Source organism: Primulina eburnea, chromosome 3, assembly GCF_022965805.1.
Source record: "Primulina eburnea isolate SZY01 chromosome 3, ASM2296580v1, whole genome shotgun sequence".
NCBI classification, from domain to species: Eukaryota; Viridiplantae; Streptophyta; class Magnoliopsida; order Lamiales; family Gesneriaceae; genus Primulina; species Primulina eburnea.
In genome coordinates, this window is record NC_133103.1 from 16,618,755 (window position 1) to 16,634,734 (window position 15,980).

At 36.0% G+C, this 15,980-nt stretch overlaps 1 protein-coding gene and 1 pseudogene across 1 annotated transcript; both read left to right on the forward strand.

The window, feature by feature from the left end:
- Nucleotides 1–7,028: 7,028 nt before the first annotated feature.
- On the forward strand, nt 7,029–11,262 carry LOC140827026 (probable alkaline/neutral invertase B; annotated as a pseudogene).
- Nucleotides 11,263–12,076: 814 nt separating this feature from the next.
- On the forward strand, nt 12,077–15,379 carry LOC140827027 (uncharacterized). The gene is made up of 6 exons (XM_073189607.1): nt 12,077–12,446; nt 13,419–13,618; nt 14,098–14,238; nt 14,343–14,423; nt 14,929–15,053; nt 15,155–15,379. The coding sequence occupies exons 1-6, from the start codon at nt 12,224–12,226 to the stop codon at nt 15,201–15,203; spliced, it is 819 nt and encodes a 272-aa protein (XP_073045708.1). The 5' UTR covers nt 12,077–12,223; the 3' UTR covers nt 15,204–15,379.
- Nucleotides 15,380–15,980: the final 601 nt, after the last annotated feature.

Sequence of the window (15,980 nt, forward strand, 5' to 3'; positions counted from 1 at the left end):
TCTCACAGTTTACATTCTTAGTGTTCTTGTTAAGACAACCCCCGATATATTTACCGGAAGTCTTCATGCATATTGTGTAAGATACTTCGTGGATAATTTTCGTAAACAGGTAAATTCTATTACAATTCATTTGCTTTTAAAGAATATCTCTTTGTAAATGAGATTTTTAATGTGGTGTTTGTTGCGTGTTTTCTTGATTGCTCGCAAGCGCACGACGTCAAGTTATAATAAAATGTATTTTTGAGTGCAAATGTGGATCCCACGAGGAGCGTAAATAAAATATATATCAATGCTCGTAATTAAAATAGTCAAGATTTTATTTAGAAAAATCAATGACTAGATTGGTTTGTTTGAACGAATTAAACGAAAACAAAGAATTAATCTAATCACCGGGTTGAAGAATAACAATTAGAGAAAATATCTAGAGAAATGATTTCACCAAGTTTCCACGACAATTATTCTCAATTAAATTTATATTCATGAATTCCAGTTGTTTAATGGCCAAGAACACTAAATTATGTTATTCCCTCTTTCCCAAGTGACAAATAAATTGTATCCATCAAACTTCGATTCAATTATCCTAATAAAATCTAAGTTTACTTGATAAATGCAAACGATGTTCTTACCTAAACCTCGCTAAAGTTATACGCCTTCCGAACGATATAAACATTCAACGATGTGTTTATAATGATCTATAATCCTAGTCCCTCTCCCGAGTTATAGAATTAATCAAACAACACACAATTTATGGCCAGTAAATTGCAGTGAAATAAATACAGAGAAACACAATTAAATATAAGAATGAAATTCAATCATATAAAATAACCACGTCAAATTATCGTATCCACAAAGCTACATCATTCTCTAGACTGCACAATTAGTTCATCACGAAAGCGAAGCGAAAACAAGACATGTTCAACGTTTTAGACATCACAACACAGTAAAATAAAGAAGCGGAAGAAGAGATGAAAAATCAGAAGTGGCGTCTCCATCCCCGGATTCGTTGTTCTTTGTCTTCGTGATCTCTCTTCGTCCATCTTTCCGGTTGTGCGTGTGTTCTGCGGCTCTCGTGTGTCAATTTCTCTCACGGCAGCTGACTCCCGTTTCTGACCTAATTCGCGCAATTTATAATATTCTAAACGCACAGAGCGCGCGGAAGCGCATGATCTCGCGCGGTTGCGCGTACAATTCTGTCGTGTGGCTTGATGCTGCGCGCGCGAGGCTACGCGTGAAGTGGCGCGGCCGCGCGCTGCTCTCGGGTCTTCATGTTGTATCTGGGCGCACAGTCGCGCGAGAAGTGGCGCCGCTGCGTGCGCCTATCGGGTCGATGACTTGCGTGTATGTGCGCGCGGCTACGCGTGAAGTGGCACGGCCGCGTGCACACCTCTGTCCGTGGTGTGCTCTTGGCTGCGCACTACTCTGTTTTTTTAGTCCACTTGGTTTTGTGCCCACTATTTTATCCATTCCTGAAATGATAACAAAAAAAACCAAAAATACATAATTCTTTTCGAAACAAGCATAATTCAAAATGGATTCTAATATAAATAATTGCAAATCTTGCACTTATCAGTGTTATTAAATGTTAGATTTTGAAGAAGTATTTATTGCACAAGAAAAAAAATCAGGAATCCGTATTCCACAAAGCAGCATACGTGGCAACATAGAATGAGTTTATTGGTCATATTACTAGTATAGTCAAGTCAATGCCTCTTGCAGAAGAAATTATAAATTTGGAGCTCGGAAATTGGGCAAATTTCTTATGTTCTGGAAAAATATGGGATAAAATCAACAAGAATCAAGCAAAATGGATTTGTTTAGTATAAATGGACATAATGTCTTCACATGTCCATATTATCTTCTTCCTTAATTTCCCGTGTTTAGACTTTGTGAATAAATTATCTTTGTGAATATAAACGGAAAAAGATTAGGAGCACTAAATCAGCTATCGGTTTTCTCGCTTTGTTTTTGTTTTGTTTTTAAGTTCTTGTTTTGTCTTGCTGTTTTTATGAAATATTTTGCTTATAATTTTTTCCTGGTGAATAAGAAACAAAAGATCGGGGTAAAAAAATTTCTTGAAAGAATTGTTTTGACCCACATGCCACAACTTTCGAAAATGAAAGTAGATCATCAATTAATACATTTAATGGATTTGTCATTGTTCTGATAGTGAGATCACAAGCTACGAGACCCCTATCATAAAAAAAATATTTGGTTATCGATGATATTAAAATTTTAGTTCGAGTTCGATTTGGAGAGCGGATATATTCGAAACTTTCAAAAACGTACCTAAACGAAATATTTTTCGGGAATGTTTTTGAGCTTAATGGGGTTATTTTGTTGCTTAATGGGCATAAAATCCTTTTAACCTATTTAATTTAAATTAAAAGCTCATTAACAGTTAATATTATAACTTAAACCCTACAACTAAAACCCCAAACCTAATTGATACATGTTGGCCGCCCCTCTCATTACCTCCAGCAGCAGCATTTCGAAAAGTTAGCAGCTTTTCCTCTTGGTTTTCCTCAAGATTTTTCAAAGGAACTCTCCTTCGTCTCTCTGGTGTCCGTTCTACGCATTTTTATCAAGGTTTTCGACAAAAAAATACGCAAAGACATGCCCTATACCTCATTTTTCTCATCAATCACATAATGATGTGTATTTTGTATGGTTTTTGCATGATATTATATAGATATAACATTTTGCATTGAAGTACTCGAATTCTACACGAAAACATGCATGATTATTGACTTGAAACTCGCGTTTTATGTGTGAATGAAGGGGGCTGATAGGGCTTGGACGTGCAAGGGACGAAATACAACAGGTTTAGAAGTGGATTAAGTGTCGAGTTCATATCTGGAGCGTATGGTTTAGGGGGCGATCGGATATTGTGTTCCTTTGGTTGTAGTGGCCGATCGTGTGAATAAGAAAGGGCACGGCTGCACAGGGCCGAACCAGGCCATGGTTCAGACCTTTATGGGTCCAATTCCAGGGAGGCCCAAGCGTGGCTGGTCATGAACCGAGGACAGATCGAGAGGGCTTGTTTCGAAGGGGGCTCGTGTAGGGTTGTTTGTAATGAACCATGCACGCGGGCTGTAGGCATGGGTTGGTCGGTCAAAGAGAGAGTCAGTGGCTTGATCTTGGTAATAGGAAGTGTTGGTTTGAGGCTGGTCCAAGCCGGTTAGGCGTAGGGTCGAAGATTTGGTTCAATGGTGCAACTAGGGTTAGGGCTTATGGGTGCAGAAAATTTCCATCAGGTAGCAGCGAGCTTTAAGGGGTTCGAAATGGCTGGAATTGTGTTTTTAGGGGCTGTTAGGGTGTGAATAAGTTGTGGTAAAATTTGAGAAAGTTTGGTCAAGTTCCGAGTTGATTCAAGTTAAAACCGGGACCCCGGTCCAAGTTTTAAAACGAATCGTGTAAGTTATGAAACATGCTTGACTTTACATCTAAGAAACGATTATATAAATGTATTGAGGTGTTTTAAGATGTTTGGTTGGCTTCAGGTCGAAATTCTGATGTCCAGGAGTAAAATGGTCAATTAGGGTTTCCAGGGGCAAAATGGTCATTTTGCACGCGAGTCGAGTTAGCAGTCCTGATAGTGCATTGATAACAAAACTACATGTTTTTAAGGTATATGTTATTATGATCATGAATTTTTTATGTAAATATGAAAATACATCGCATGCTTGATTTTTAAGGAAATTTATGTACATGCATGAGTGGTGAATATGATGACATGTTTTGAATGATGAGTGTTGGTTGTGACTAATACGAATATAAATACGATGACATGTAAGGCCAATGCTCAGTGGATGGATAATACTGTCGCTGATGTCGCCGCCATTGGATACTACAGTTATACGTAGATGGATCCATCGAATAGAGCTGATACGAAAGTCACAACTAATTATCTGAATTCAAATAAAGAAAATAAACACGTATATGTTGTTATGATGAGACATGTTATGGTCACGTTTATGCTTTGACTTGATATGTTTAAGTTCATGCTTTTAAAATCATGAAATTTATTTTAATTACAGTAAATTTCACTGTAGCATGTTTTATATATATATATATATATATATGTATTTGTTACAATGGTTCATGTGTGTGTGATTGATGCAGGTGATCTTCGGTTGAGGAGACTGGAGGCGTTGAAGACTGAGTAGGCTGAGCTGGGGGTGCACGTGAAAACCCGATGACTATATGTTTATGAGTCATGGATGAACATTGTTTGTTTTACTACGTTGATGATTTAGCAGGATTTTGAAGGTTACACTTGTATTATTTTAAACAACAGTGTAGGGTTTTGAGGATGTTAAATTGTTTTTAATTGCAGTATTTTTACCCGGTAGTCGTTTACATTTTTATAATGTACGATTGACAGTTGTTATTATGTGCATGCATTTAAATATATTTTCGAAAACGGTTTCAAAAGAAAATTGTCTAGTAGTATTTTAGTAGCACAAGATGTTTCAAATAGAGTCCTACTTGATATAAGAGACTTCAAACACTAGAACTCTACCTCAATGGCAGCTAGGATTCTTGCTTTATCTTGATTAGATATACCTGAATCCCGCATTTATGAGGACTCTTATCTATTAATGAGAATATCTTCATATCATTCAGTCGCGCCAGGGCTCAGAATTCCCGACCCATTGGTGGGCTCAGATTCTTGACAGTGCTAGGGGTTGTGAGATTGGACTCTGGAAAGTGCTATGGAGTGGGCTTGGACTCCCGATAATGCTAAGGAATGTGGGCTAGGGTCCCTGATAGTGTTAGAGAGTGTGGGCTAGGGATTATGAGCTAGAGATTGTTTTAATATGTGCTCGGATACCTGATAGGGCTAGGAGTTCATTTCGATGTGAGCTCGGATTCCTAATAGGGCTAGGAGTCATATGGGCTAGGGATTCTTTTGAAATGGGCTCGAATCCGTCCAGATGTATCAAATTTAGAGGGCATCATCCGTCTTATTTATTTATTTATTTTATCATCCCTCACTCGCTATAATCGATTAAATTGGAGTTAAATTTAATTTTAAGTTTAACGGTATGAAAGATATAACAAATATACAATGATAGACTGATGTATAAAAATTAAGAATATGCAATTCAGAATGTGCAATTCACCAATGTCATAAACTCAGCCAAGAAACAAAAGAAGGCAATGATATAACGTGGTTCTGACAATAAGTCTACTCCACGACAACCAGCACCCGAACTCATCTCAAATCACCAACAATGGTACTATAAGGGATGTCAACAAAGAAGTCAAGATTACTGCCCAAAGAATTGAAATTCCGAGAGAGCTCTCTTCCATCTCTTCAACTTAAAAGGGATGTCTTGTAATTGCATCCAGCTTCTAGACATGCTAGCTCCACCTTGATAAATATTCCTATGAGCCAAATTCGACAATGTCCTTTGGGGCATGGAAATCGTATTTCACCCTCACATCTTATGTTTCTTGTTAACTTAAAATACATAATATTTGGAGGAGGGCACACCTAAACCAGAAAGGCCGACGCTTCAATCTAATCGATATCATAATACATTAACATTTAAAATGGCATAAAATAAGAGTAGGTAGGTCTCTTGTGAGACAGTCTCACGAATCTTTATCTGTTAAACGAGACAACACTACCGATACTCACAATAAAAAGTAATACTCTTAGCATAAATAATAATATCTTTTCATAGATGATCCAAATAAGATATTTATCTCACAAAATATGACTCGTGAGACTGTCTCACACAAGTTTTTACCTAAAATAAAGCCGTCGTGTGTTTTCCCCCCCTATATTCTTAGACCCTAATAATAATAATAATAATCCAATTCCTATTTTACTTATTGTTTTTTTCCATTATTTTTGTTTAACCGCTATCATAAGACATTAAATTCCAATATTTAAAATTACTAGAATTCATATATTTACGAATTAAAATTAATATACATTTCGCACACATATTGCATTGTCAGATGGCTAGTATCGATAAAATAAATTTTGATAAAAGATGTGCATGTCACAACATTTAAACAACTGGGTGTATTTATTTGTCTCAAATCTATTGAATGCGTTTCTCCGAAAATTAGAAAGAAACATTTCAAATATTTTGTTTCAAATCTATTGAATGCGTTTCTCTGAAAATTAGAAAGAAACATTTCAAATATTTTGTTTTGTCAAATTATAATTTTTGTTTCAATTACAAATTCATTCACCAACTTAATTATTTAAAATCCATCATTTCAAATATTTTGGTTTGATTTAAAAACTTGTGGTAAATCCAAATCCTTTCATCCTAACGGGACATATAAGATCCAAAATATAGATATACTCAGTATTAGAGATATAAATGAACCAAAATGTTTGTTAGCTATTTGAAGCTCGATTCAATAAAAGCTCGTTTCAGCTCGTTTAATGACACTCGTACGTTAAGATAAACTAACAAAGCTCAAACTTTATAATATTTGGCTCATTAGTCTGTGAACATGTTTGTTACTAGGTTCACGAGTCATCTCTCAGATGAAAAAATAATAGTTTTGATATTTGATTTACTGATTTTACACAGTGTGAGATGGTCTCACAGATCGTATTTTGTGAGATATATATCTTATTTGAGTAATTCATGAGAAATTATTACTTTTTAGGCTAAGAGTAATTGTGAATATCGGTAAGATTGACCCGTCTCACAAATAAAAATTCGTGAGACCAGCATATTAGATATTTACTAATTAAATATACAGAAAAATCTATTAAATTTATAAATTTTAATAAGAATAATATATTTTTCTTTAAATATAGAACTTATTTTTTATTGAATTTAATGAAAACTTAAATTTATAATTTATATTTATGAAGTTGGTTTAGACTTGATAAAACTTGAATAAATTTGTGAACCTGAATATATTGATTAAACAAAATTCGGTTCAATAATAAATTAATCAAGGTTCAAGAATTCGGTTCACTTCCGTTATATCCCGACTCGATATGAAATCATTTTTCCCCTTAGGGGCTCTGTGAAGGCAACATGTGTACAATCTGACACAATCCCTACGCATTATTGCTGGTAAGCTCGAGCCCCAATGCAATTTCGCCCGTCAATTTTCATTCGTACGCGCTTGTGCACGCACCCGAGGAAGAGTATTCCGTTCGGCATTTCTTGTTCGCTATACCCACGTTCCTGTTCTCTACCCTCCTCCGTTAAGTAGTGTGTGACGCTTTATAACGCACGCAAATACTAAACGTGTGGTCTTTGATGTGACCAACCTCGTATTCTTCACGTATATCTTTCGTACCCTTCTTGACATTTTTGAATACATTACGGTGTTTCGACCGGCAAACTGTGATCTGTGTATTCTTTCATTGAATCAGTTCATCGTTGGATACGAACGAGGTAATTATCAGTGAACTAACGTGGGTTTTATTTTTGTTTCTCTCCTTTAAATTTTTTTGGCCGTGTTCATGTGCTATTTGTTTATTGATTTTGGTTCATGCATGTGTAGACGAGTCTTATCCCGGAAATCTGAGAGATATATAGGATGGTGGGTTTTATTTAGCCGTTTCTTAATTATGTGGATTTGCATACCTTTTTGTTTACGATTTAAAAAAGAATCCGTACGGAGGAAGAGAAAGTAAATGAGGGTTCGAGAAGAAAACGAAAATAGTTGTGGATCATTCTGAAAAGTAAACCATAGGTTAACTTTGCTTTCATTTATTCATCGATTTTTAATCACAGTTTAGCGGATTAAAATGAAGTGTTCTGTTAAGGAGATGGAACATGGTTTTTGTTATTGATTTTTGGTTGACTTGTCCTTGTTTTTGATACTGCATGATGTGTGTGTGTGTGTGTTGCTTGTGGGTGGTGGGGGCGGCCAGGTGGGGGGAGTGCACAGTAGTATTTGTGTAATGCCTAGTTGGATCTTGATAAATGTGCATTTAGATTGGAAATTTAACTTGCGAGTGGAAAACTTTTAATTAGGTATTTAGAGCTTGCAAGAATGTCTACTCTTTCACGATTGTCCAACCTTTCCTCCGATGTATCACAAAATGGTTGTATCAAGACTGTTGATTCATCAAGCAGTGTGGTTGAGTTGGAAGATTTTGATTTTTCAAAGTTATCTGATCGGCCGCGAAATTTGAATTTAGAAAGACAGCGATCATTTGATGAACGGTCTCTCACTGAGTTGTCAATAGGACTTTCGCCTCATCCCCCTTCTAGAGCAGAGAACTTCATTCGAGCTTTTGACAATGTAGACAGTGTATTTTCACCTGTTAGAAGGTCCGGATACACGACTCCGTTGTTCCATTATGGATTTGGGATGAGCTGTGAGCCAAACCCCATGATAGCGGAGGCTTGGGAACATCTAAGGCGATCGTTGGTGTACTTCCGAGGCCAACCTGTTGGAACAATTGCTGCATTAGACAATTCTGATGAGAAACTCAACTATGATCAGGTAAACAGCAAAAACCATGGTACTTTCTTGTTGATTACGCCCGCTATTTACTCTCAAATGCAATATTTATGTTGGATTTGTAGGTTTAATTTCTTTAAATTTCATGATTTTTACTTTCTGGGTTCAGCATGACACAGCTGGCCGGAGAAGAAGCATGAACAATCTGTATATTAAGCATTTTTATTCATTACCATAAAACAAACAAGATCATCTAGGTTGCAACAAGCCATCTATAAGTTCCAACGCCAGCTACTTGTTAAGGTTTTCCTTAATTTTTCTAATGTGCAGGTATTTGTCAGGGATTTTTTTCCAAGCGCTCTGGCATTTCTAATGAACGGAGAACCTGAAATAGTAAAAATTTTATCCTCAAAACTCTTAGGCTACAATCATGGGAGAAAAAAATCGATAGGTTCCAACTTGGGGAAGGCGTGATGCCAGCTAGTTTTAAAGTCTTGCACGATCCCGCCAGGAATACTGAGACATTGATAGCAGATTTTGGCGAGAGTGCAATAGGAAGGGTGGCTCCAGTTGATTCTGGCTTTTGGTGGATCATTTTACTTAGGGCATACACCAAGTCTACTGGAGACACTTCCTTGGCTGAGAGGCCTGAATGCCAAAGAGGCATGCGTCTGATACTCAGTTTATGCCTCTCAGAAGGATTTGATACATTTCCAACACTCCTTTGTGCTGACGGCTGCTGCATGATTGATCGTAGAATGGTGAGTTTCCTATCTTTATTAAGTCAATTTTGTGATTTTTTTTTCTTTTTTCCCCATTTCAGTTTTATAAGAATTATTGTCTTCAAAATTAGCAGCATGAACTTCGTGGCAAAATATGGTTAATGTCTTGAATATCTAGTTTCATGGTGATCATCGACATAGCTTAGTTTCTTTTCATGTATATACGAGTTGTTGATATTCATTTGCTTTAGAAATCTTGAAGAATCTCATAACCAGTACCGTTTTTATAACGAAGGTCACTAATTGTGATATGAGTTTTCTGTCCATGGGATAAATTGTTAAATCTGGTGGATTTACGCAAACAATGAAGCTCAATACAGCATTCAGGAATATCGCTCATTGTTACAGCGTCATTATATCTTGAATTTGGCAGTTTATTAGTTCTTTTGTTGTTGTATCTTTTATTCTTAGTTTGCCTTTTCCCATGGCAATTGGATTGAATCAAGAAAATGTATAATAGTTTAGGATCGATAATTTCTTCTTTGTTGAATTTGTCTGTCTTTTTGTCCTAAGGATTGCCAATTATATAACTGCTTGCAAATACACGCACTTGTAGGGAGTATATGGATATCCGATCGAGATTCAAACTCTCTTCTTTATGGCTTTGAGATGTGCCTTGGTTTTACTGAAACACGATGCTCAAGGGAAGGAATTCTTAGAAAGAATTTTTAAGCGTCTACATGCTTTGAGCTATCACATGAGAAGTTACTTTTGGCTAGATATGAAACAACTTAATGATATATATCGATTTAAAACCGAGGAGTATTCCCACACAGCAGTCAACAAGTTCAATGTCATGCCTGATTCTCTGCCAGAATGGATTTTCGATTTCATGCCAATGAATGGAGGCTACTTCATTGGGAATGTCGGCCCTTCAAAAATGGATTTCCGTTGGTTCTGTTTAGGCAATTGTATTGCAATACTTTCATCGTTAGCGACACATGAGCAGGCTACAGCAATTATGGATCTTATCGAATCACGTTGGGAGGAGTTGGTTGGAGATATGCCACTTAAAGTTTGTTATCCCGCCATTGAGAGCCATGAATGGCGGATTGTGACGGGTTGTGATCCTAAAAATACTAGATGGAGTTACCACAATGGTGGATCATGGCCAGGTACTCTCTTATTTTGAATAAACACCATGCTTTTTTTTTCTTCCTTTTTTGAGTTTGAGCTCAAGTTTCTCAAAGCCTATTAATTTTTGTATAAGAACACCAAAAACCATTTTGGTTACGGCTTGTGCTCGAATTCCATCTTTTCAAGTTATGTTCCAGTTTGATATATAATCTTATCAAAACAAAAACTTGAATTGTGGCTCTAACTCAAAAGGCCACTTAGTTTAATTTATTCACTAGTTGTAAGTAAATATATTGAAGCTTGTGTATGCCTCATGACTTTTTGTTCAAATTCGGCTTGCAATGTTTTCGACCAAGCTCAACTTCAGTTATTTTGGATCTCAAGGTGAATCACGATTCTTTGAAATCCCATCGTCTTAACCAACCACTGCCATTATTCACTGAACGCATTACAACATCAAAATCATCTTGCCAGCTTGAATAAGCAGAAGAAAGGCAATCTTCTAATTTGTGTCTCATTTTATGAAAACAGTGCTTTTATGGCTCCTCACCGCAGCATGCATCAAGACAGGACGACCCCAGATTGCTAGACGTGCCATTGAACTTATTGAATCCAGGCTTTCGAAAGATGGTTGGCCAGAATATTATGATGGAAAGCTTGGTAGATACATTGGAAAGCAGGCTCGAAAATACCAAACATGGTCCATCGCTGGCTATTTGGTTGCAAAAATGATGATCGAAGATCCATCTCATTTGGGTATGATCGCGCTTGAGGAGGACAAACATCTGAAGCCCGTCTTGAAAAGATCGGCCTCGTGGACTACTTGAACGTGAAACTTAATTCGTCTTTGGTTTATTCATTACCTCCCATTTTTCAAACAGGTGAAACTTTAGTTTTTGGAATGATGTTGAAATAATTTGTAGCATGAGGATAATTTCTATTTTCTTAGGGACATTTTATAATTTTTTTATGTGAATTTTTTGTTTGCACTTCTTGAATTAGTGCGTTTGGTTGGTGAAGTCAAACGATCAAAATCACTTTTTTTAAAAAAAAAATTATTAAATATTATTTGGTTACAAAAGCTATTTTAGAAAATCAGGTATTTAAGTTTTTTTATAAGCCATAATTTTTAGCTTTTGTATTTTTTTTACTTCTATTTAAAATAAAAACAAAAGAACTTTCTGACATTTATCCAAACGTAAAAAAAAATTATTTTTAAAAGCTGAATTTATTTCAATGATTTTTTAAGTTACAACTTTCTAATTCATTTCCCCCTTTCATTTAATAATTCATAGGCCAATTTTTTTTTCTTATTTTATGAAGACGTGTCAAAATGGATTAGGTTTATTGTGCATATAAAATAAGTGGACTAGGTTGACAATTTTTCAAAAGTAAGTCTCTTGAGACAGTTTCATGAATCTTTATCTCTGATACGAGTCAACTTTATCGATATCCACAATAAAAAGTAATAGGTCGCCCCGCCTAATGACAAGCTATGACAAGTTGCAAGTCAGTCGTCTCGTTAGTTTGTTTTGACATCTCTTAAATTATGAGTTATCAGAGCAAAATCACAAGTAAGTCGCATTAAGTTATATTAACAACAATATGGCAACATAATAACAAAAAAATAACTATGTAAAACTAAATATTTGAAAAAATATGGAAGCTTACTGAAGATGAATTTAAAGTGTTTACTCCGAAAAAAGCCATAACAATATAATATTTGGAAGCTTAATTGAAATAAATTTTTTTTTTACTTAATTAAAGTGAAAATTAGATTTTGTTTTCTAATTTTTATTGGTATTTTCACACCTTCACCAAATTCAGGATTCAGGAACCCCATTTTCCTTCTTGCAGGCTTTCACAGACTTTCCATTGAACAAAATTATTTCTTTCCTATTTCTACGTTATATGTTATAATTTAGACAGCCCACGAAAAGCGCACATACGCAAAGAAGATGAGGCCAACGAGAAGGCCGTTCAAAGCGGTGTGGTCCTGGGTGCGGCGGCAGCCGCCCAAGGTTAAGGCTTTTCTCGCCGTCGTTAGCGGCATGGTGGCGCTCGTTCTCCTTCGTGCACTTGTTCACGATCACGATAACCTCTTCGTAGCTGCTGAGGCGGTTCACTCGATTGGAATCTTGGTTCTTATTTATAAACTTATGAAGGAGAAGACTTGCGCTGGTAATGGGTTCTTTTTTGTGTGGGTTTTATGATTTACGTGTTTGTTGGTGTGGGATTGCTGTTTTTAGGATTTAATTTTGGTGGGATTGATCGATGGGTGAAAATGTTTTGGACCTTACTGATCACGGGTGATTATGTTTCCATTACGGTATATGAAATTGGAGTATAGCTGAACTTTTGACGGGTTTTGGTTTTCTTCGGAAATCTTGCCACTGTTTTAATTCATTTTGTGGTATTTCGAATTGGAAGGTAAAAGATGCTCTTTTTCCCCTTTACTTGGAAAAAGTATTGTATTGGGGGCTAGTTGTGCGCTAACAAGCGCCATTCGATTTCAAGGAGGAAAACACTCTAATTTCTCTTAAAATTTATTTTCTTTTCTGGCATTTCTGATCACGAGTTCCTGAATTTTGAAATTGAGGTTCGCCCTTATTTTGGGCTGCTATAATTGCTAAATGATTTACAGCTTCAATCAGTTGTCCTTGTGTCGCTTTGTTATTTTCGTCTTTCAGTGGGCAGTAACTTGGATGTAAATATTGGTCACGTGATGTAACTAACGACCACATTTTTTTGCATCCTCTATTCGTTATAAATTGGGATGTTAAAAATTATGGAAGTAAAGACTGCAAATCTTAAAAATCATGTGTTTATAATTTAGAGAACTTGGATTGTTGTGCGAACAGAGACTGTTGTTCTTTTAATGGCCTTTTGTCCGATTATGTTTGATTGATTATCTCATACCTCTCTATCAGTGTGGGTGATGGGAACTAGAGACGATGGGTTTTTATCAGCTCTTGTTGTGTCATGGTGTATTTCTTGGTATACATATTTCACTCGTACCGGAAGAACATGTGTGCTATTTATGATCTTTTTTTACCACAAAAAGTAAATGTCCATTTCTATTATGCTCTTTAATCTGCATTATGGTCTCTCTCTGATACTCATATTGTCTAGTTTTTGTGGAAAATTTGGCAGGGATTTCACTGAAATCCCAGGAGTTAACAGCTATATTTCTGGCTGTTAGATTGTATTGCAGTTTTGTTATGGAATATGATATACACACGGTGCTTGACTTGGCTACACTGGCCACAACCTTGTGGGTTTTTTATATGATTCGTTTTAAACTGAGGTCGAGTTACATGGAGGATAAAGACAATTTAGCTCTATATTATGTGGTGAGTTTTACACGTGAACAATGCCATCCTTTTCTTCTGTGGCTTTGAGCTTGTGTCTCAGTTTTATGGAAGTTAATATACCATGATCAAGAGTTATTTGAAAGTCAAATCACTATACTGTTGGTTTTTATTGAGTTTTAAAAGTAGTAGAAATATAGTAAAGAAAGAATCAATCTAACACAAGATTTAAGTAGTTCAATCATAAAGGTCCACATTCGTGACACGACTTAAAATGGCTAAATTGTATTGTCCTCTCTCAATGTGGATAGAATCTTGACCACTTTATATAGCTAACATATCTAGGGATAGATGCTGTTGGAGATCTTTTTGTGCTATAATCTAATCATAATTAAACGATATAGGAATATATAATGTTGTCAAATCTTCCGAAATATATTTTCTGATTTCTAACTTCAATATGTAGTTGAAACAGAAATCAGAATTGAAGTTGATTTTTAACAGCTTATACGTCTTTGCAGTTGCTTCCTTGTGCAGTCTTAGCTTTACTAGTACATCCATCGACATCGCATCTCTTCGCCAACAGGATTGCTTGGGCTTTCTGTGTCTACCTGGAAGCTGTTTCTGTGCTACCCCAACTTCGCGTAATGCAAAACACCAAGGTAGATTTAACTTAAATGTTGCAGTATTACATGCATGATACTGCCTTAAATTTGGCTATTTGTTGTGCATGTACTTGTATAACATTGTAAATTCTCAATGACAGATTGTGGAACCATTTACAGCTAATTATGTATTTGCACTGGGTGTTGCGAGGTTTCTGAGCTGTGCTCATTGGGTTCTCCAGGTTTGATTCGCAAAATTTAACATGCACAATTGCTTTAAGAATTCTCTAGTCTGTTAAGTGAAGAATGCAAACAACCATTCATTGCCTAATCAAGATTCTAAAATCCATTATTAATTTTATCTTGTAAGTGAGGTTTGAAGGTGTTCAATGGGAGCATGAGTATGATCATATTTACCGAGTATGTATATGCAAGATCCATTTTAAAATTTTCATAACTCCAGTGTTTAATGGTCTTGTGATCCTAATACGGAAATAGATTGGTTGAAATAATATGCTTATGTTATCTACAAGAAGTATTTTTTGAATCAGAAATCGTATATATAATTATCATAATGTTGACCCCTGTGATGGTAGTTAAAAGTTACAAACATTTCCTCTTGTTAAGATCCACCTTATTAAATCCTAAATCCAATTTATAAGGCAACTTTTAGGATTAATAAGGAGGAGTACATCTGGTCATCTAGCTGTAGCATTGCCATCAGTATTTCCCATTTGTCTTTGCCAGGTTTTGGACAGTCGTGGTCACCTGCTTGTGGCATTAGGTTATGGACTATGGCCTTCAATGGTTCTCATCTCAGAAATTGTTCAAACATTCATATTGGCCGATTTTTGTTACTACTACGTTAAAAGGTGTGCATTCTTCTGCTCTTGTATTCACATTGTGTATGCGTGTGGATATGTGTCTTCGGTCGCTTTATCCTTTCCTTATGCTCGATTTTGTTCATTTGCAGCGCTTTGGGAGGACAGCTTCTTATGCACCTTCCTTCGGGGGTGGTGTAGTTAACAGTTTTACAGACTAATTTTTTTGTTGTTGCACGCCTCGTGGTGGATACTAAGGTGTTAACATATGGTTGGGGTGTTAGGGGAGCAATTGCATGTGCAGTAATTTGGTTTAGATTTTAGATTTTTCTGTAAGGAACACTTAAATTCTAAGTCAATTCTCACCATATTTTTCGTGGACTTTGTCTGTCCCTTCCCCTGCTACCTTTTGCACATTTCGTATCTCTAGCTTGAGGTTGTTCGATGTGAACCTTGTCATAAAGTGTCTACTCAATATACGTGTCATTTTCCCTGATTATAATACTTGAAATTTGAAAAAAGCTTTATTATTCATGAATTTCCGAACTGGGCAATTATTTTTGAGTAAGAGGCGACCTTTCAAAAATAATAATAAATTTTATTATTAGAAATAATGAAATATACATTTGTGGAGTCAGAAATCAGAACGATGGAAATCCGATCAAATCAATATCATATTTTGAACTGTATATATTTCAGTTACGGATAATCTGCTCGACTAGTGTTGGATAATTTATTGCTCAAGTTGATGTATATCCAAAGAAACTATAGATCTTTTCCAACATACAAAAGTAGTTGTCCAAGTTCCTCAAACTCGAGCGTTGTTTCACTTGTCACTACGGTGTCATAACTGGATGCAACTAGTGACATAATTGGATGCAACTTCGGATCGAATGTAGCAAATTTTAGGCATATTATGTTTCTGTCATCCAGAAGAGCATGTACAAGTTAAAATGTCAAGTAAAACAGTCTCACATG